Consider the following 23192-nt stretch of genomic DNA (forward strand, 5'->3'; position numbering starts at 1 on the left):
ATGACCACTCTATCCTTGATGGCAGCAGTCTTTTCTGAGGCAGCTACTTCCTTCCTCCCAAGATGCAACTCTCCTTTATGCTTTCTGGAGTGGCAGTGGGGGGAAGAATGGGTAGTAGTTCTGCCCATAATGACAGTCTCTCCCTAGTCAGGCATGCACTCATTGTTGCCATTGCAGCTGTCCTGCTGTCTTAATGCTGTTGGCCATTTGATGACTGCACAGACATGGGGAGAGGGCAGCTTCCCTGGAGGGAACAAGTCTGTTAATTATTTTTAATGGCAGCTGCTCCCTCTAGTCCCATAGGACTCAAAGGAGATGAGAAATGGAACAGACCAGATTGCACAGTGCTTCTGTTACAGCCAGGAAGGTTTGTGTTCTGAGGTGTGTACTACATCTTTACTTGCTAATAAAAACACTTTTCAAAACAGGTCTTAAAGAGTTTTGAGCAGTTTGGAGGAAAAAGGAAGAGAATATAGATTATATATTGTTTTTGAAATTGTTCTGTGTGTAACAGTCACACCAAAGTGTGCATATCACTGCATATATGTTGGTGGTATTGCTGACTTGTGATAAAGCTGAGGTGGGTACTGCAGCATTTGGCAGCTCTTTAGCAGTGTACCAGATTCTCAGGAAAACACCTGAACCATACACTGTAAAGGACAGTTAATTCCCCCCCAGGAATGTTGGGTTTTGAGAATTTGGAAAAAAGCATGATTAATCTTACTAAATTCCAACATCTTTGGCCTTTCAAAAACTTTTGTGAGATATTTGCTTTTATTTTGTTTAAAAAACTGGCTTAATTTGTTTCCTTAAATCTAATTTTTGAAGCTTTGTGAAGAGCTTTTACTCTACAGATGGCTGGAATAGGTCCAGCATGCTTTATTTATGGATAAGACATGTTATCCTAAGTATGTAGATGCCTATGCAAACATTGTTGGACACAGGAAAGGAAGGGGCAGGATGAGCTGTGGGACCCAATTCCTGACTACATGTAGTCTGAGTGTTTGCACGAGGCATAGGTCTTGAAGCTATCAAGGTTTCACGCTGAAATATTCTTTCTTCACTGGATAGTCAAGAGCAGGGGTGTCAAACTCATTTGTTAGGAGGGCCAGATCTGACATAAATGGGACTTTGTGGGGCTGAGTGATGCATGTCCTAAAATGTAATGCCAGATAGCAGAGACATAGACTTTATAGAGGACACAGGCTAACACAATTAAATATATCAGTTTTTAACTTAAAATACAAACATGTTTAAAACTCTTGCAGTATTTTGTTTAAAACAGAAAGGGGGGATAGTGGGATTTTGCAATGCAATTTTAAAAATAAAACATCAAGAAAAAGCACAAAGATCACAGCAGAAACTTTAACAAATAAAATGCTCTCAGCCTGGGAAAACATGAAATGGCAAGGCATTGCAGGCTTCTCTCCCCCGCCTCGGTCTACTCAGGTTAGCAATGGCTCTGCAGTGTCATATCCCCCTTTGGCTGTGGGTTCCCAAGTTAGATTACTCGCTAGACACTAGTTCTAACTCCACTGAGAAGAGACAAAGCTCGCTCAAGGCATCAACACTTGGTTTGCAATGACACAACTCCAGGAAGCTTCAGCTGGCCATAGGAACGCTGGGAAGTTCTTCTCCATTGAAACACATAGACAAAGTTGCAAAGAAAATGTGGAGTGGATTTTCTGTTCACCTCTGCCTAGAAGCCAGAATGGGAAATCCATTCTGCATTTTCTTTGCAGCTTTGCTTTCAGCTTTAGCCTTTGCAAAGAGAAGGCAGAAAGAGCTGGGAACGTCTCAGCCTTCACAGGGTGAGGATAGGAGGGGGGAGGAGAAGAGAGCCCCACAGACCTGATTGAAGCCCTGGGTGGGATGGTTTGGCCCGCAGGCTGCATTTTTGACATCCCTGGCCAGGAGGATACATAGAACCAAGACTCACTTCAGTTTTGAGTTTTAGTTTTCTATTGATTGTTGGGGAGACTTTTATTTCTTTAGGGTCAATTATTAATTGAGATTTCCTGATCAAGCAAAAATTAGATTTTTACAAACTTTACTGAGTACCACAAAATAGGAGCAGCAGTTTACAAATCAAATTTCAAGAACATTTACAATGAGTTGTAATAAGCATTTTGACTATCTACTCTAGTGAGAAAATTTGAAAGGAATGTGCTCTGGAGCTATGCTAAACAGATGAAACTTTTAAATGAATGCTAGAGGAGGAGTTTCAATTTTATCTTCACAAAGAGTTATGTTCCATACACAGGTTTGAATTTTGCCAGATGTTTGTGGTGATCATAGTTTGGGAACAAAAACACTTTATAAAAACTACAGTCCTGTTCTTGCCAACTTTGAAGAATGTTCCACTAAAATGGGGTTACCTTCTAAGCAAATCGTTAGATTGGTTGTGATTATAACTACAACCAGTTTAATAATATATAGCAAACTCTTGGAATTTTCTTTCTTGAGTTCACCTTTTGTCCAAATCATTTTGTTGTTGTTCAGTCGCACAGTCGAGTCTGACTCTTTGCGACCCCATGGACCAAAGCATGCCAGGCCCTCCTGTCTTCCACCATCCTCCGAAGTCTTCTCAAATTCATGTTAGTTATATCAGTAACACTGTCCACTGTTCTAAGTCTGAAGTCTTGGGCTCTTTGCCCTGTTGTTGGCCATCCAGAGGAAATGGTTGGCTGCAGTGTGAGACAGGATGCTGCACTAGATGGATCCCTGGTCTGATCCAGCAGGCCTCTTCTTATATTGATATGTTTTAATCCTCCTGCTTGCTCTTTCAGAACAGGGCAGCTCAGCAAGAAGCTGTGTGGCTTGCACATCTCAGGTTCACGCTATACGGGTGACAGACGTTGGGAAGAACTTTTCTGTACCCAAGATCCTAAAAATCCATTGCCAGTTAGAATAGACAAGACTTAGTTAGATAGTCTGTTAGCATAAAGCAGCTTCATATGTTCATTGTAAAGTTATTTATAATATGCTATATGAACAATATTTTTAGTGTAAAATGGTAGTGCAAAGAGGGGAAAGCAGCATCAGTGTGGTAAACCTTGCAGACCATAAAAGTAGCAGATCAAAAATGACTGTAGTTTGAACTTCCAAGACTCTGTAGTACAGTAAAACCAGACAACAATTTTTTTCCAGGGCACTTTGGCCAAGGATCCTGGAGGTTTTTTGCCATTCTCTGGGCATGGAGCAGGGGTCAGTGTGTGTTGGGGGGAGGTAATTATGAATTTCCTGCATTGTGCAGGGAGTTGGACTAGATGACCCTATATGGCCGAGGACCTGCCTATCTATGGGACCGCCTTTCTCCCATATGTTCCTCAGAGAGCACTGTGTTCAGGAACCCAAAAACTGTCCATCCCCGGACAAAGGGAGGCCAGACTAAGCTCTACATGGGCTAGGGCCTTCTCAGTGGCAGCACCAATGCTGTGGAATGCTCTCCCTGAGGCCATAAGAGCCATGCGAGAGCTCTCTCAATTCTGCAGGGCTTGTAAAACCGAACTTTTCTGACAGGCCTACAATAACTGAGTGGGAGAAGACTGCCACTTCTATGCTGCTGAGCAATACCATCAGAAGGGCCACCAACAGATCAACAGAAGACCTATAATATAATCTGATATACCTATGTTTAAGATTTTGTATAGCACCAGATATCTAGTTTTTAAATTGTTAATTGTTCATGTTTTATAGTTTTAAATTTGTAACTGAAATTGTTGGTTTTACTATGTTAGCCACTGAGTCCACTTCTGGAGTGGACGGGATATAAATCTAAGGCAAATAAAAATAAAATAGAAACTTTGAATGACAGACTGTTCATCTGAGAGAGTCAGTTAAGGAATGGCAGTTGGGAACTGACCACTAAAGAAGAGATAAGCACTGACTGTGAATTGGGAAGGAGGCTGAAGGAGTGAGCAGATCAGAGAAAATCCCGATTCAAGCAAAAAAAAAAAAACACAGGGGGAGGAAGATAGCTTCTAATAAGGAGAAGTGATCCTTTCCCAGTTCAGAGAAGTTATTCCTGTCCAGTTAAAGGGAAATAGCTCTTAAAGAAAGGAGTGATCCCTAGTTTATATAAAAATAAGGAAACTGGAGTTTGGTTGTTTGTTCCTACCTTCTAAAGATGTAAGTGTCAGTGAAACTCAGAAACATATGCTTGATTGTATAAAGCAGAAACTGAAAAGGAAACCACTCTCCTCAAAACCTTATAGACTTTGCTGAATAGCAGAAAGAAACACTTGCTTGTTTGTGTGAATATGAAGTTACTTCAGAGAATTACTCAGAGCCAGTTTGGTGTAGTAGTAAAGTGTGTGGACTCTTATCTGGGAGAACCGGGTTTGATTCCCCACTCCTCCACTTACACCTGCTGGAATGGCCTTGGGTCAGCCATAGCTCTGACAGAGGTTGTCCTTGAAAGGGCAACTGCTGTGAGAGTCCTCTCAGCCCCACCCATCTCACACGGTGTCTGATGTTGGGGAGGAAGATAAAGGAGATTGTGAGCTGCTCTGAGACTTTGAGATTCGGAGTGGAGGGCGGGACATAAATCCAATATCATCATCATCTTCTTCTTCTTTATTATTATTGGTTTACCTCATACCTCTTACACTTGATTCCTCCTAACCTTTTCTCTTCCAAGTTAAATAAATGATTTTGTTTATTTTGAACTTCCAAAAGCCTCTCATGTGCCATTTTAAAAGCAGAATATAAGAAAGTGATTTTGAAATATGCTTTGGTTAGCTAAAGCTTGAAGTATTGCATTGTGAAGTATTGCATTGTGTTAACTAAATCAGGTAGTATGAAGGCACTGAATTAAAGTTCTGTCATTTAACTTAGACAAGCTTAGACAAGAAATTTAGTAATAAGTGTATTGAGGTAAAATATGTATGATGTTGCTATTTAACATCCTTCCCAAAAGGATAGTTGAGATTACAAACCCACAGTACCCACACTTCTAAAAATCCATAAGCACTGAATTTTGTAAACTAGTTGATGTGTTAAAGTCATACTTTATTTTTCTAAACCTGTTTTTAAAAAACAGTCTGGGATTTGATATAAATTGAACTGTTATCTTAAACCAGCTTTATACATAAGTGACTGTGACAATGCAACAATTTTGTGGGATAAATATTCAGAAACTAAACAAATCATAGCCTAAGTGTACTCTATACTTCAAGCTACTAGTGTGATCAAAATTTCTCCTCCATTCATCTTGCAGTGTTGTGGAGTGAACTGAAAAAAGTCAGTTGCTGGACTGAGTACTTGTTTTGAGGGTTTCTAATTTGTGTGCTTGAACTAAATTGAAGTAAATCTGCTTGAAGAACCTGGAATTCTTGGCTTAGTAAATCTGTTAGCAGCTTATGTGGCTGTTCCCATTTTAAATAATGGCAGACCTTGAAGGAATTTCAAGAAAATATATTTTTTTAGTATTGAGCCTCCCCCCACCCATAGAGATGGTATACTTAAAACTGTGTATGAGCATGTATCTATGTGCACATATTTTTTTTCTGCATCTGTCACCTTGTGAATAAGTTTGTGGGTTGAGATATATACCAAAATAACTTAAAGCATGTGCAGAATTAACAATTGAACTTCAGGAATTAAGCATTTTGTTCCTCCTGAAACAGTGTGTTTTATTTGTTAGTCTCAATGAACAGGACTTAACATCATGTCTATAGTTGTCTGTGTTATATTTGTTGTGTTCTGTTTTATTTGATGTATGTTGGAATTAGTTTTGCTGTTAAGATGTGTTAATTTTTTTTTAAAGTATTTTGTTCCTCATGGTGTGATGTGGCACACATTGACATCTGTGTGCTGATGTTTACTCAAACAGTTCTCTATTCTCCAGGAATGGCAATGTGTAATTAAACAGATATTTCAGTTATTAAAGGTTAAGGACCCCCCTGTGTAAACTTGCTTCAAGCTGCTGGTGCTCTGTTCCTAAAGATGATGCACCCACATATTAACCAGTAAACAATTGCCATTTAGGAAAACAAAGCATGCAGTTTTGAAATCACATCTGATGCTTGCAACTTGTTTGGCACACTGGAAAAACATTTTTTTGTCCAGTGACATCATTAAGATCAACAAAACTTTATTCAGGGTATTAGCTTTCTAGTGCACTCGCACATCTTCAGATACATAGAAATGGAACATAACATATTTCTCTATCTCACTCACTCACTCACACACACAGAGGCAGATGTCTCTACATAGATGAACAGCAAAGTAGCATACAAACTTAAGATGTTTTGACATATGCAAAGACTAAATAACAATAGCAAGCTTACACACAAAAACACATACCTTGAGTAAACTTTTATTGATCTTAAAGGTGCCACTGGACTCAGAACCTATTCTACTGCTTCAGTAGAATATGGCTGCCCACCTGGATCTATCTTCATGGGGAAAAATGTCCCACTTGTTGCTTGAGAGTACTCTATACACTCAGCAGACTCATGAATTTTCCTCTTTTCCAGCTTCAAAGAACCGCCTCCCTTATCTGGTGCATTAGAGCCAAACTTCAAGCTCCGAAAAGCAGAAAGGCTGTTTGAAAACCAGCTTGTTGGACCAGAGTCCATTGTAAATATTGGTGGTAAGAACAGAGAATCAGTGAGGATTTCAACTAGCTATTTATTTGATTGCTTCACGCTTAAGGACCTTATTAATGCTTGCATTCTGAATTATGATTCCAAGGATTACAAGGCAGGCACATAACTAGACCTTCTTTTCCCACAGCAGTCCCCTGAGCCTTACAAAACATCTTTAGCTTTTCTGGACATTTTGTTTTCTCCAAATGATTCTTAGTAAGAATAAGTGGCCATAATTCCGTTAGTTAATTTGGTATAAGCATAACTCACTATTAGTGTTCTTTTAGTATCTATCTAAATTGCTATGTGATTTGAAGGTTTCTCAAATAACTGCACATTTTAAAAGTTGAATAAAAAAGAAACTACATTAAATTGAAATCAGCTGCATTTTAGTGCATTATAAGAATATTAGTGCATTTCAGTTAAGAGTTTTGTATTAGATGACCCCTTTATTTTGAATTTATGAAGCTTCTAGGAGCATAATCAGATATTTGGTTAATGAAGACAATACAGGGCTATATCAAATGTCATTGGTTTCCAGAGTCCAGTGCAGAGGTCTTTCTCATTCTTAGGGGAAGGGTATCTTAACATGAGTCAAAGAGGCACTGGTGGAGGTCTCCCACACTTCAGTTCATTTCCTGCCTAGAATATGAGTGCAGAGTTGTTCAAGAACTCTTTATACTAGACCTCCCTTTTAGCCTTTTTTGCTTCCTGTACATTCTCCTCTGGCTTTTGTTCTACTAATCCATCCACTCCTCTCTCAAGCCACTTAATAATCCTCTCATTGGCTTCTGTTCTGGCTGAGGCAAGATGCTTCAGATAACTATCTCTTCTCTGCTGTGACCTAAGGTTCCTCCTAAGGCAGCTCCAAGATGGAGCAGATGAGATGGCTTTTTGGAGTCCTAGGCAGGGAATGAAGGCCAGGGAAATGGAGTAGAGAACTGAGACTGTCTATCAGCACATTGCTAAGAGAACTTTTTGAAGAAAATTGTCTGTACTATGCCAGATCCCTCAATGTCGGCTCATCAGCTGCAGACCAGACCTGCCCTACAATCAGAAGAGTTGTAGGCCCACAGGATTCACTGCAGTCCAACCTGGGGACTCCTCAGTATCTGTTTCAAATTCTCTCTGAAATAGCCAGGAGGTGCTGACAAGGGCTGAAAAATTTGGTGGTGGGAAGTGCTGTCAAGTCACAGCTGACTTGTGGCTATCCCATGGTGTTTTCAAGGCCAGAGACATTCAGAGGTGTTTTGCCATTGCCTGCGTCTGTGTCAGGATCCTTGTATTCCTTGGAGGTCTCCATCCAAATACTACCCAGGGCCAACCCTGCTTAGCTTCCGAGATCTGATGTGAATATCTTGCTTTCCCAGCCAATGAACACTCAGTGTTTTAGTTAAAACTTGTTTTAAAAGTAATCTAACTAAACATGACAAAGGGAGATCGAAGATTGTTAAAGTAAACACAAATCATATTGGCATATGTAAAAGCCAATAGATAAGAATGTATGATATTCCTATTCTACCTAAAATAAATCTAATGAATCAGATTTTTAAATCTTTTGCCAAAATCACATGCAAAAAAAGTATCCTCACTGAATCCAGATCTGAGAAGTTCATACGTCACAAGGTACTAAGAACTTATATAGAATGTATATGTGAGTGTAATGGACTCAGGCAAATTAGCCTGGAAGCTGGGAACAGCCTTGCAACGATGGGCTGGGCTGCAGCTATGGAAACGACAATGTAGCGAATTGAAGGGGCTTGCAGAAGGAAAAAACGCCTCAGAGTTTTAGTCTAGAGTTGGAGCTTGTGTACTGAACAGTGGAGTAGAGACTGGGTACTGAAGCTGAAGAGTTGCTGTGTGAAGCAACTGGAAAGGAGCTGAGAACAGCCAGTGGGGCTGAGTTCCTTTGGGAGACAGAAGTGAATCAAAGCTTCTGTCAGTGAGAGAGTTCTTGGTCAGAAGGGGGTCACAGCCAGGCACCTTCTGTTAGGCAAACATATGAACATATGTGTCAGGCTCTGTTCATTAATACTATTGCCAATGCTGATGACTAACCATATTGATTAATAGTACATATGCTAACTAACACAGGGGCTGGGGGTAGTGAGGTGGGAGGGGGGAGAGTAGAGAGTAGCTTCCCAGGAATATCAAAGGTTGCCAAGGCCTCTTTGAAGTAGAGAGTATGTGCCAGATTCTCACCTCCCCCCTAGAGGCAACAAGGACGTTGCCTCCGGGAAAATGTAACCACCAACTGAAAAAGATAAGGGGAACGCTGACAAAATTCTCACATGCAAAAGCAACCTTTTGTTTTGGGAAATGGGGGGTAGAGGCCATGCTTTGAAGTAGAATGTTAAATATCAATGATTCGAACTGATCTCCATCAGTTCCAATGCCTGCCAAGCTGGAGTAACTCTGAAGTGTCCAATAAACACAACTTTGTTTCAAATACTAAGTCTGCTTACTTGTGAGCTTCAGTGAACCCACGCCTGACATTATGAAGCTGCCTTATACTGAATCAGACCTTTGGTCCATCAAAGTCAGTATTGTCTTCTCAGACTGGCAGCGGCTCTCCAGGGTCTCAAGCTGAGGCTTTTCACACCTATTTGCCTGGACCCTTTTTTGGAGATGCCAGGGATTGAACCTGGGACCTTCTGCTTCCCAAGCAGATGCTCTACCACTGAGCCACCGTCCCTCCCCAAAACTCTCTGTGAGGAGTTCTGTCAGCACAAGGCAGATTCCTAGTTAAACAGAACACTCAACCACTCTGAAGGGAGGACTGGATTCTTGTGGCTAGAAAGGAATCCCAAGAGTTGGATTAGAAATCAGCTGGGACTGAGACACACAGAGTTGAGGGGCTGGTTAGAGCACTCAAAAGGTGTGAGTCCGGTGAGCTAGTATGTATGTTTGTGAGGGAAAAGTTATCTGGCACAAGTCAGGAGTCCTCAGTGTGTGTGGAAAAGAGTGAATGCCAGTTTATTATTTTTATGATTTGAGAAGCCAGAGCATAGGGCAATACCATCATGTCTGCAAAGCGTTTCTAGTGCCCAGTAAGCACTGCCTGCCTGTCCAAGGTTTTTGTATAGTTCTAAAGCCTGTTTATCGTTTTGATATAACCTCAGCCTGATAAATCTCTGTTGCTTAGAAAGTGATTATTTTAATAACCATTTGCTGCCAACTGATTTGTTATTGATCAACTAATTAATATTATTTTACCCCTGTCCATTACCTTTTGTGAACCAATAAATATTCTTTTTTGGTTTTTGAATTTAAAACAGTCTGAAACTTAGTTTTTATTATTTCTGACAGGATTTCTGTGAGTGTGCCTGAGGGACTGAGGGAAGGTGACTGGGGAAAAATTTATAGTGGTTACCCTCCCTAGCTGACCCTGACTGGTTCACCACAGTGAGAATCTGTGTTTTTGTTGCAGTTGTCTTTTTCATGGTGATTCTCTGTGCATTCAAATGATACTTTTGCAAACAGTGATGATTTGATACAGGTTAATTTCAGCATTAGCATCCTGTTTCCTGGGATTTATGCTGGCAGATAAACGTACACTATTAACAGAGCTGGCTGGTGCTAGTTGAATAATTTCTAAAGGATGCTCACTATGCATTAGAACAATGGGAATTAAAAAATGTTTGTTACAAGATGTCATAAGTAGGTTCTGTGACCTATAGCTAATTTAAGCTAACATGCTAACTAATGAAAGAAGGCCTATAAAATACATTTATTCTACAAACCATGTGGAATTTAATGTAGATTGTGCAACACAGCTATGTTAATCAGGACAATATGAGAATGTAATTTCGTATCTGGTGAAATATGTCTTTGCTGGTATTACAAATTTGTCTTAGTAGGCTCTTAGTACAAGGGCCTACTGTAAGCTCCAGAAGGATTGGCTACATCAGGGTGTGTGTGGCCTAATATGCAAAGGAGTTCCTGCTACAAAAAAAGCCCTGAATGTAATTATGTAGAATTCAGATCTAATCAGAAATAGACAGATCATTCAGTGTGCAGTTTGACATTCCTGCATAATTTGAAGTTGTTATACATAGTAAATCCTGTAGCCAGGCTCATTATAGGACTTGTCTTTTTCAGATGTTCTGTTCACTGGTACTGCTGATGGGAAAATTCTGAAGATTGAAGATGGGCAAATCCAAACTATTGCTCGACTTGGTCATGGTCCCTGTGGTAAAAGGATACAACTTGTTTTGACAGTTACTTATAACTTTAGCTGTATCTTATAGTGATTAGCCAGTTGCTTTTTAGTATTGTTCTGTCCTTTTCTTTTATCTCTTCCTGGACATTGACCACTCTTTCTTATAGATTGTGTAGCTAACTTTGTGAAAATACGCACTTCTGCTTTTTATTAGAGGGAAGCTGAGCTGCATGACAACCACAATGGAATCTTGTGGCACCTTGTCTAACAGATACAATGTGATATAAGCTTTCATGGATGAGACCCATGTCATCAGTTCTATACAATGTGTCATCCATGGATATCTACATATAAGGAGGGCAGGGGGAGAAATTAAAGGTCAAAAGGCAAGGAGAACTGCAAGATTCATTTGTATATAAGAATTTTAACCATTATGGATTAGACCCCAGCTAAAATTTCTGCCCACAGCAGAATCTGTGTTTTTGTAAGACACAGTGAGATTTTCGTCAATTCTCCCCTTTGGCAGCAGTCCTCTTATTCCCCCTCCAAGCTATTTCTGGGGGGCTTTCATCTTTTAGGAGCAGCATTTGAGGGATGTTTCAGGCTTTAACAGGAGTGTAGAGACAGAAAAATGGCATTTCATAGATGGAAGGATCCAAGCCAATGAGTTCTTATTGTATTACAGATTTGAAATTAGTAGTATACCACTAGTTCTCAAACTTTATGAAGTGGGACTGTCTTCTTATCTTTGCACATAAGCACCCTGCTGAATCAGGCCAATGGTTCATCTAATCCAACATCCTGTTTCATACAAAGACAAACTATATTCCCAGGAAGACACAGTAATTTGGGCAGAGAACTCAATGCTGTCCCCAGCAGGCTCCAAATTCCAGTGCTATGGAGGTTTCCTTAACTAACCCATGGCTAGTAGCCACTGATAGGCTTATCCTCTGTGGAGAAACACCATTTTAGGCCTGTATTTAACTGGAGGCAGGCTTTGGGCCTAGTCTCCCTCCCCCCTCCTGTCTGGAAACAGCAATTCTGAGGAGGCCTCCTAGAGACACAGAAAGCTTTTCAGTCTGGGCCTTGTGAGAAAATTTCAGTTTCCATTTGGGTTCTGACTGGGTTTGGGAACCACTCAATTATATACAGTTGAGCCTGGAACAGATATGTTGTGCGATTGCATTTATCATTGTCTTTTGACATCACTATGACTATCACTTTCCCTATCTAATGTGTCAAATAATATGCCTCTCAATCTGTTACTTTATAATGTAGGAAAATTTAACACTAGAAAAACTGGGATATCATTAACTCACATGGAAAAGTCAGTAGTATCCCTTCTAGTGTCTAGCTTTGCATTCACATCTGGTATAGAATGAAGTACAGCATAATTTCTTTAATAGTATTCGTCCTTTGATTCTTTAATTGGTTTTCCTGCATAGCTGTCTGTTTTTTTAGTTGATGTTGATGTTGTCATTCTCACATATGGATATGCCTAAAAGATTAGGATGCCAGAGGTATAGCTTCTTTGTCTATTGCAGAGTGAGTCAGGTAACTATCATTATTCATTCGAGAAATGCTGTTCTGCAAAGCAGAGGAAAAACATTCTTAAGTGAAGCTTACTTATGACATGGTTGTGCTTGTGCTTTTCTTCTACCATGCCTTGTGAATTCAGTAAATATGAAGCAAGATGATTACTGACATGAAGGGAATTAATCTTCTGGAAGTCATTCTGTATTTGAATAAATGTGGTACCACTGACAATGGGTAGCTTGAAGAAAGATGAAAATTAAGAACATCAGGCTTTAGTACTTCTCCTTGGTTGCTGCTGTCGAAGCCAGTTTTTAGAACAGGCAGTAGAGGGCACTGTGAATTTACAGCTTTAAGTGTCAGCTGATTCATTTGTGAAGAAAGAATAACTTATGTTAACCAGGAGTAAAAGCACACATCAGCAGGCAGTTTGTAGGTGTGAATACTTCACTGAGTTTGTAAACAAAAGCTTTGTTGCTAAGTGTTCTTCCAAAATCCTGCCTTTTGCTTTTTTAATTCTCTTTCTAAGGTTAAATACTGTTGACTTTATTTTCTGAAGCAAAATTTAATGTTTATATGCAAGCTGTTTTGAACTTCTTGTTTCTTAAAAGGAACTGGTGGAGATGAAGTCACATGTGGTCGACCTCTTGGAATCCGTGTGGGACCAAAGAACACCCTTTTTGTGGCAGATGCCTACTATGGAATCTTTGAAATTTTTCCATCCTCAGGTAGACTTTTTTCTTCATTAGTAAACTTACAACCTTTGAGAGTCTGTTTGATTTTGTGATTCTTTGTCCAAAATTCTTTCTGTAATCTCATATTGCTTTCATGGAATGCTTGTTATTCCTTTGGAAAATGGCAAAGTACACTAGAAAGTATTTCTGGTTTCCCTCTTAAACTGGCTAGCTAATTTGGAAAGATTAAACATGATCTCTTCTGCTAAAAATCCTATTTTTAAGAAATAAGCAAACATGTTTTATGGTGTGGAATTGTTTTCTGTGGCCCCAGTAGGTAGGACCAGAACCAATGGGTTGATATTAAAAAAAAGAGCGTTTCCGGCTCAACATTAGAAAGAACTTCCTGACTGTTAGAGCACTTTCTCAGTGGAACAGGCTTCCTCGGGAAGTGGTGGGCTCTCCTTCCTTGGAGGTTTTTAAACAGAGGTTAGGTGGCCATCTGACAGCAATGAAGATCCTGTGAATTTAGGGGGAGGTGTTGCGAGTTTCCTGCATTGTGCAGGGGGTTGGACTAGATGACCCTAGAGGTCCCTTCCAACTCTATGATTCTATGATAATCACCCAGACATACTCAAGATAATGTTCTTCACTTTAACTTGCAAATGCACTGAACATACTATGTAAACAATTTTATTGTATCGAAAAGCTCTTGATGGGTCAGGATCAGTGTTCCCTCTAAAATGAGGTAATGTGAGCTAGCTCACAGTTTTTAGCCTCTGGATCACACATTTTTGTCTTAACTCAGGAAAAATGGCCCCAGAGCAAACTAATGTATGTAGTAGCTCACAACTTTAATGCCAGTTGCTCACAAAGCAGAATTTTTGTTCAAAAGACTACACAGCTTAGAGGGAGCATCGGTCACGACCCTCTTGATCAAAATGCTATGCATCATGGGAGGTTGCAGGAAGAAGGGGGATTGGGGAAAATTGTCCCCTTAATGGAGCAAGCCTCAGAGCTAAGGTCACTATGCTTGTTGAAGATTGGGAAGACCATTGTTTCCTGTTAATCAAAATGTTTTTATAATTGTAAAAATGTTGACCCTTAAGAAAAGTAAATTCAGACAACAATCTGACTTGAGAGCTGTGCTATTTCTATCACTCTGGTTAATGGAGCTGCTTGGCTATAAGCTGTTGATGGTCTTAATTATCCCAACAATGCAACCTTGCTGTATCCTAAAGCACCCAACAAAATCCTGTCTAGTATTTTGTGTTCTCTGAAGACATCTTCAGAATGTGAAAGCCTAGCCAGAGTGTCCTGCATCCTCCATAGATCACCTGATGTTCAGAAAAGCCTACAAAAGGGATGCAGAGGCTAAAGCCATTTCCTGTTGTTGTCCCTCCCACACACACCTGGTATTCAGAGGTTCCGTTTAATCATCATGGTTAACAACCATTGATGGACCTATCTAATAATCTTTTTAAAACAACTTATTGTTACTGGTTATCATTGTTGACAGTGAGTTCCTCAAGTAAATTCATGTGAAAAAGTGTTGCAGGTTCCAGAATGTTTTCCCTCTTGTTTTTCAAAAAGGGGAGGGACGGTGGCTCAGTGGTAGAGCATCTGCTTGGGAAGCAGAAGGTCCCAGGTTCAATCCCTGGCATCTCCAAAAAAGGGTCCAGGCAAATAGGTGTGAAAAACCTCAGCTTGAGACCCTGGAGAGCCGCTGCCCGTCTGAGAAGACAATACTGACTTTGATGGACCGAGGGTCTGATTCAGTATAAGGCAGCTTCATATATTCATTTTTTTTTGGGGGGGGGAACCCCCAATTTTTTATTCTTTCCTTCAAGGAAAGGTTTCAATGCTTTGATCATTTGGGTTGCCTTTTTCTATACCTGTTCCAGTGCTGAAATGGGATCACCAGAAAACTACACAATATTCCAAATGCAGCCACTCCAGGGCATCAAGATACCAGCTGCCACATTTTCAGTTTTTCAGCCAATAAATAAAACAGGTTTTGCCCTGTTTTAATTATTGTTGTGTGGAGTTACCCACCATTACGTTAGGCCCCAGTTGAGGATTTTTTTCTCTTAACGTGCATCATTGTACACCTGTGTGCAGTCAATCCCTTTGTCATATTATTGCTCCTTCGCCCAGTCCAGAGAAATCCTGTTGGAGCTCTTCACAATGTCCTTTGGTTTTCACCACCTTAACCAGTGTCATCTGCATATTTGGCCACTATATTGCTCACTGTTGATTCCAGATTATTCCTGAACAAATTAAATTTCACATTCCTTAATACTGACCCCATTTGTAGCCCATCTCCCTTTGATTCACATATAAGTTCCAAAGAAGTGTACGTAGGACTGCAGTTAGGTTACCCGGAGGCTAAACGATATAGTGTTTCAGGGCCAGAGCATCAGCAAAAACTCTATTAATAAACAGATTTAAGTACATGTTGTTTCTGCCAATAGTGCACTTTCTGATGTTCAAATAGAGAGTAGTAATTTAACTTTTCATTGGCTACCCCTGAAGCCAGAGTAAGCTTCAGAAAAACTTAATAGTTCTCCTAACTTTTTAATGACTGATACTGAATATGAAATATCCATTTTAAAATGTTGGTAGTTGAAGTATAATTAGAACTGTGTTTTGATTTTCTTAAATCGATTCTTTTTTAAAAATATTGACCTAACCTTAATCCCTTGTCAGTCTGGCATTTCCACCAGCCCCTGCTCCTGGGCTGGCAGGAGCACTGGGAAGTAGGGGCTGGAAATAACGTTCCATTAATTCAAGCAAAAACTTGTACATGATGTTTAGCACATCAGCTAACCTCTGGAATATCCCCTTAGAGTTCTGGGAGAAATCCAGAATGTTACCTGTTGTCACATGTGGGGTTTTTGTTCTGACATGACATCAACACGTCGTACAACATCACATAAGTTTCTTGCCCCAACCCCAAAATTCCCAGCGTATCACATGGTGATCTGGCAACTCTATTATGACTACAGGTGCAAATAAATTCAGTACTGCATATAAAAAAAGATGGTATTGCAGTAAGGCAATTTTCTGATACATAATGTGGTCAGTGTTTTATTATTAAAAAGAAATCTTGCCCTTCTGTTGAATTCTAGAATTTAAAAATTGGCTAAATATTGAAAAAAAAAACCCCAAAGGGTTCAAACCTAACCTTAAATTTAAAACTACGTTGGCTGTATGATGACACTCAAGGGAGACAACTTCAGAAGAAGGCAATGGCAAACCACCTCTTTTTCTCAGTTTCCTTGAAAGACCATTGCTAGGGGGTCACTGTAAGTTGGCTGTGACTTGACAGCACTTTACATATCCACAAGGTTGTGAATTAATGTATTGCTTCCAGTCTATCAATTGCCAGGTTGGGGAGGAGATAGGGGAAGTTTGTGATCATGCAGCTGATGCTTTCATGTTTCAGTAATTAGTCCCATTGTATGGGATGTGGCCCTTGCACAGCCTGTTAATTGAAAGCACGCTTTGTCTCTGGAACTTGGATTCCCACATCCAAGCCTCTGCACTACCCCAGCTCTCAAAATCTGCACAACTTTGAAGATCTTTCAAGTGCTCTTCTCCTCATCATTCCCTATCTAACAAATCTCTTAGGTGCAGGGCTGGCCCTAGGGCGCATGGCACTCCAGGCAGACTCACTGCCTGCCACCCCCTTCTGCGGTGCCGTGCCCCACCACCACCATTTTTTAAAAATGTGTATGAATGGAGAACTCAGTTTATAAATGAAAAAGTAGTATTTTAATGCAATATCAGAATTCATCTTAGAAGAGTAAACTATGTGGTTAAAATGGTTTTCTTTCTGTGATCAGGGGAAGTGCAACGACTTGTGTCTTCCAAGGTTCCCATTGAGGGGAAGAAGTTGTCTTTTGTGAATGATCTTACAGTTACTCGAGATGGAAGGAAAATTTATTTTACAGACTCCAGCAGTAAATGGCACAGAAAAGACTATTGCTTATTAATCATGGAGGCTACGGATGATGGGCGGTAAGTACTTCCAGTCATAAAATTCTAAAAGAAAACTGTGCTGATTTCGAAATATTATTACTGCAAGAATATTACTTTTGGAATGATTTTTTCTGTATGGTTGTGATTGCCTGCTATGGAATTTCCAATGAAATCCTTGGTTATAGCCCTTATGTGTTTCGTTGATTATTCTCTTGTATTTATTTTTGTGTATTTATTGGTTATTCACTTTCCAGTTGGACTTCACTCATGTGTGGCACCTGCTTGCAAAAACCATTTAAAGGGAATGTTCCCTTTTAAATGGTTTTTGCAAGTGGTGCTGCATGTGGTTGAAGTCCAAGCAGTGATTTCACTACTTCCAGGTGAACTTACTGCTTAGACTTCACTTACACACAGCTTACAAAAGCCATTTAAAGGGAATGCTTGTAAGTGTGTGTGTGGCGGGGGGGCGGGGTGGAGTGAAAGGGATCACTGAAAAGGCTTGCATGTATTTCAGCCTAGCAGCTGATGGGTGCATCAGACCCGTTGTTACACTGAAATGGATGCAAGCTATTTCAGCAATCCCTCTTGTTCTCCCTCTGCTTCCCACCACAAACCCCCACAAAACTCCGAAAACTATGTAAAGGATCATGGGTAGGTAGGAATCTTGGTTCACGAACTACAAACCAGCTATGTTAATCACAAAATTAGGTTTATTATGAGATTTGTGCCCATCCCTACTTTTAAGTTTTGCACTCTGATTCATAAAATTAACAAAATGTCATGCTGGATTAGTGTTGTTCTCTGGTGTTTTGCAGTCTGGGAGGGTAGGCAGTACAAAATGTCATGGATCATAATATAGTTTTTCCTTGTTAATGCCTGTGCCCTTAGCTTGTTTGAATATGACACAGTGACAAAAGAAGTGAAAGTTTTGATGGGGGGCCTCAGATTCCCAAATGGAGTCCAGCTGTCTCCATCTGAAGACTTTGTATTGGTGGCTGAAACTACTATGGCAAGAATACGGAGGTAGGTACAACACTTCTGATGCTGCTGCCTGTTACATGGTTATTTATGGAGGGTGTTAATTAAATATTTGGTCCCATCTATATTTTTAATAAGTTTCATACAAGGTTTGTAGAGAAGGGGGCATGTTTGGTGGTTTGTCAGACGGACTGAGCTTGGGAGCATTTTGATTTGCATTTAGTTGCGATTCTTGGAAAATAGTAAGCCTCTTGAAATCACAGTGCTTTATAAGTGGCCTTCTTGCATTTCCCTTTGCAGAGAGCATATTGTTGTACATTTAGTTGTATGCGCTATATAAATATACAGTTCTAAATAAATACTGCCAACTTGATGAATGTAAGGGATGCTTCTTGTCAAGTTGCAGTCTGTAAGATGTTGTGCTTTGTTTCTTTAACTTTTCAGATATTATGTATCTGGCCTAATGAAAGGTGGAGAAGATATGTTTGTTGAAAATATGCCTGGCTTTCCAGACAATATACGTTTAAGTAGCTCTGGAGGTTATTGGGTGGCTATGTCAGCTGTTCGGGCCAATCCTGGGTTTTCTATGCTGGATTTCTTATCTGAAAAACCATGGATTAAAAGAATAATATTTAAGGTAAAAAAGTATTCTTATAGTGTTCTACATATAGTCTTCTCCAGTTAGAATAAGCTCAAGGGTAATCCCATTTTCCACATCTAAGCTCACTGTATGGGGTAAGCTCTTGTTCACCAGTAGTGCAGTTAATAATAATTGTGTAATTTAAATCTCTATCCTCTTTGTACCATATATCTTAGGCATGGTGATCACTTTTGTTATGATTAACATATGAAACCTTCTCTTTTTATTTTTGTGAACATTAATTTGGAGGCAAAGGCATTTATTTTTAACATAAATGTATGCATGCTTTATCACTAAGATTTTTTTCTTTTCTTTTTTGAAAAGGAGAACAATTTAGGGCATGATCTGAGAAGTGCATTTATTAACCTGTTTTCTATATCAGAGGGCTAGTAATCACTTTATTCCCAATCCGTCTGCTAAACTTTAAAATGATTCACTTGAATATGACTTATAACACATAGAACAATGGCATTCTTTTGAGATTCTACAGTAAGTGTTCCAAAAACTGCTGTGATGTTTTGGAGCACTTTATGGAACTGCCAAATTGGAAAACAGTTTGCTGCAATTCACGTGCGATCATGACAGATTCCAGAACAATAGTTGGTTATATGTTTCAGCTGCATCAATGGCACATTATGCAGTTTGCTTTCCAAATCTCCCATGAACAAAGCAGGTTTCAGCTAAAGGTCTCAGACATCAACTGTACTATGATATTAAGTAATCCATTGTTGCATAGGCAAACTAAGAAAGTCATACCTGCAATAGATTTCTTTCCAAGATAATTTGCTCTGGGGCCAACATACCTTTGAGACTACCTTTTCAGGCATACCCCCCAAAGAGTGTTATACTCTGGGGAACAAAATCTCATGATCCCTGGCCCAAAAGACATCCAGCTGACCTCAACCAGAGCAAGGGCCTTTGTGGCTCTGGTGCTGGCCTGGTGGAACTTTCTGCCTAGTGACATCCATGTCCTGTGGTATTTGGTACAGTTCTACAGGGTTTGTAAGACAGAGATATTCCGCTAGGCCTATGGTTGAGGACATAAGAACATAAGAACATAAGAGAAACCATGTTGGATCAGGCCAACGGCCCATCAAGTCCAACACTCTGTGTCACACAGTGGCAAAAAATTTTATATACACACATACACTGTGGCTAATAGCCACTGATGGACCTGTGCGCCATATTTTTATCTAAACCCTTCTTGAAGGTGGCTATACTTGTGGCCGCCGCCACCTCCTGTGGCAGTGAATTCCACGTGTTAATCACCCTTTGGGTGAAGAAGTACTTCCTTTTATCCGTTTTAACCTGTCTGCTCAGCAATTTCATCGAATGCCCACGAGTTCTTGTATTGTGAGAAAGGGAGAAAAGTACTTCTTTCTCTACTTTCTCCATCCCATGCATTATCTTGTAAACCTCTTATCATGTCACCCCGCAGTCGACGTTTCTCCAAGCTAAAGAGTCCCAAGCGTTTCAACCTTTCTTCATAGGGAAAGTGCTCCAGCCCTTTAATCATTCTAGTTGCCCTTCTCTGGACTTTCTCCAATGCTATAATATCCTTTTTGAGGTGCGGCGACCAGAACTGCACACAGTACTCCAAATGAGACCGCACCATTGATTTATACAGGGAAATTATGATACTGGCTGATTTGTTTTCAATTCCCTTCCTAATAATTCCCAGCATGGCATTGGCCTTTTTTATTGCAAACGCACACTGTCTTGACATTTTCAGTGAGTTATCTACCATGACCCCAAGATCTCTCTCTTGGTCAGTCTCTGCCAGTTCACACCCCATCAACTTGTATTTGTAGCTGGGATTCTTGGCCCCAATGTGCATTACTTTGCACTTGGCCACATTGAACCACATCTGCCACGTTGACGCCCACTCACCCAGCCTCAACAGATCCCTTTGGAGTTCCTCACAATCCTCTCTGGTTCTCACCACCCTGAACAATTTCAGGACAGCAACAGTTTAGCAGTGAGGCTGGCCTCTGTTACTCCCCCCCATCCTCCTCCATGAGAAAGGGTATAACTTGGTATCAAACACCACTTGGATTAGTTTTACTGCATGTACTGTCTTAAATTGTTAAATTGCTTAAACTGAATTTAATTATTGATTATAATACGTACTTGTTGAATGTTGTGTACTGCCCTGATCCCTTCAGGGGAGGGCATAATATAAAATAAATAATGTGAAAAGGTTTTAGTTACTGTGCTATGTTAATTTCAGTGGAAGTGACTGGAGGAAATGCTTAACTCTGCCACTGAAATCAAGTGCTTTCCTTTACTAGAGTAGATTTGGGTGGTGGAGCATCTCTTGAATGCTTAAAAACCTATATTTGTGAATCTCTTTTGGAATAATAAGTTACAACTTGACTGTTAGCTCAGATGTGTGCATTTGTGATTCTCATGGCTAAGACAAAAATAATTGTTCTGTTTCAGCTGCTGAGCCAAGAAACAGTGATGAAATTTGTGCCCAAGTACAGCCTTGTTGTAGAACTAAGTGAAACTGGATCCTACAGAAGAAGCTTACATGATCCCGATGGAATGGTGGCCACATACATAAGCGAAGCACATGAACACAATGGACATCTTTACTTGGGTTCCTTCCGATCGCCCTTTATTTGCAGACTGAACCTTAAGGATGTCTAACTCTGAGTCAGAAGAAATAGCACTGATGCATCGAATTGCTGTGGAAGGGGAACATATTAATCACAGATTTGGCCATGGATGAAGAATGAAAGCACAGTACTATTTTACAGGGTACTAAGTGAGACCATGTCTTATTTTTAAGCATGCCATTTTAAAACTGATGGACACAATCCACCATGGTTTTGTATATTTCCCATTCAAGTCAATGGGTCTAGTGCAGAAATTTGTGGTAGATTGTGCCCATTTTGTGGCATCTTTACTTAGATGGTAAAAACAAAATTACCTCATGAAATATATTCATCTAATAACCTTTAGAAGCTGCTTCCACTAAACTGTTGTCAACTTCCATACTTCCAAATGTGCTGGATATAAATCCTTGAATTCAAACTGCTAGTCTTAGATAGTCTTGCATGTAAATATTTCCTGTTTGAATCTATCTGAACATGAATTTCCAAACATGCATGTTATAATACCTTACAGTGCATTTATAGATATATTAATGAACTTGACAAGTGCATATCCATCTCTTTTTAGCACTACTATTTGCACGGTAAGTTTAAAGACATGAGATAGCTCCTTCATGAGACTTCTTAAGACTAAAAATATCATCTTAGAATGATCAATAGATGCAGGTAACTTTGAGGAAAGTCGAGATTGCCATTTTAAGAAATGAGGACATTCCTGGGCTTTCAACAATTTTGTCAGTGATTAACTAACTTGCTTAGACCCAATAAGACTGAGACAGTGTGGGAAACCAACCTTGAATTGGTAAGACTGATGGGCATACTGTATCATACTATTCTGTAGTATCTGGCCAGAAGTTGCATTTGTACAGCATTAAATATGCCTGTGTGAAATTACTTTTTCAAGCATATAAGCAGCAAGTCCTCTCTACAAGTATACTTTCTTTTATAGCACTGACACAGCATTAAGTGCTTCTATTGTAATGTGAAGAGTTCAGGGTATTTCAAGATGAAAAGACTTCAGAAGGATTTAAATATATGAGATTTTTATGAGTGAGTAAAAATCTGAGCAGATTTATTGATTTATAACTGGGTGGTGTTTAAAGGATTGAAACAAACAGTGGAAAGCTTTGTTACAGTTTGCCAATTAGAACAAAATTAAATGACTATATCACCTTGTAGTGTCCTACGTTTGTCTTGTTCAAAGGTATCAGGGATTCTGCTGAAAGCAAAATGCTCTGGATTCTTGTCATATAAACAAAAAGCACAGGTGATATTTTTTAAAAATGAAAATGTATTGCTGGCATATGGGGGATAAGTGCACCTTAAGCAGTTTGTATTGGTTTTGGAACCTTTAAGCCTATGTACACATGAGTCAAACCTATCCCTGTATTCCTAGGAATGTCTGGAGGCAAAAAACATTTAAATAATACACTTTATTGAAAATAAAAGGGACATAATAAAGTAGAGAGAGCCAATTCAGAACTAAGCAGAATGTCATATACACCCAGAGGAAGCTAGCACACAATTTATTTCTGTGTAAAGATACTTGTAAGATACTTCTGTGTAAAGATCCTACTTCGGAAGATGGTGAAAGACAGGAGGGCCTGGCGTGACTTTGTCCATGGGGTCGCAAAGAGTCTGGCTCGACTGTGCAACTGAACAACAACAACAAAGATACTGGGGGGGGGGGAAGGGGTTGCTGTCGGAATGGGGAATAAAAGAAGAGACTGTAAATTATATCTTGTCCAACAAGAAGAGAAGGATGTGTTGGTCTAGGATTCACTGGTTCCAGAGTTCAAGAGGAGATCTGAGAAATTACATGCCAATCAGTCTGACTTCAATACCTGGAAAATTGGTGGAAACCGTTATCAGAGAGAATTAGTAGGCACAGTGATGAACAAAAGTTATTGAGGAAGACTCAACATGGGTTCTGTAAGGGAAGATCTTGTCTCACTAACCTGTTTGAGGGGGTGAACAAATATGTGGACAAAGGGGACCCAATAGATGTTG

General features: G+C 39.8%; 1 protein-coding gene across 1 annotated transcript in view; it reads left to right on the plus strand.

Annotated features, from left to right (window-relative positions):
* APMAP (adipocyte plasma membrane associated protein) overlaps positions 1-22354 on the plus strand; it is a 36056-nt gene extending 13702 nt beyond the window's left edge. Inside the window, exons 3-9 of the mRNA XM_060248817.1 lie at positions 6483-6598; positions 10695-10787; positions 12900-13016; positions 16811-16985; positions 17835-17969; positions 18369-18561; positions 21007-22354. Of these exons, the coding sequence (XP_060104800.1) occupies positions 6483-6598; positions 10695-10787; positions 12900-13016; positions 16811-16985; positions 17835-17969; positions 18369-18561; positions 21007-21216 (1039 nt within the window). The 3' untranslated portion in view covers positions 21217-22354. The remainder of the gene's footprint in view (positions 1-6482; positions 6599-10694; positions 10788-12899; positions 13017-16810; positions 16986-17834; positions 17970-18368; positions 18562-21006) is intronic.
* Positions 22355-23192: the final 838 nt, after the last annotated feature.

Source organism: Heteronotia binoei, chromosome 1 (assembly GCF_032191835.1).
Source record: "Heteronotia binoei isolate CCM8104 ecotype False Entrance Well chromosome 1, APGP_CSIRO_Hbin_v1, whole genome shotgun sequence".
Classification (NCBI taxonomy): Eukaryota; Metazoa; Chordata; class Lepidosauria; order Squamata; family Gekkonidae; genus Heteronotia; species Heteronotia binoei.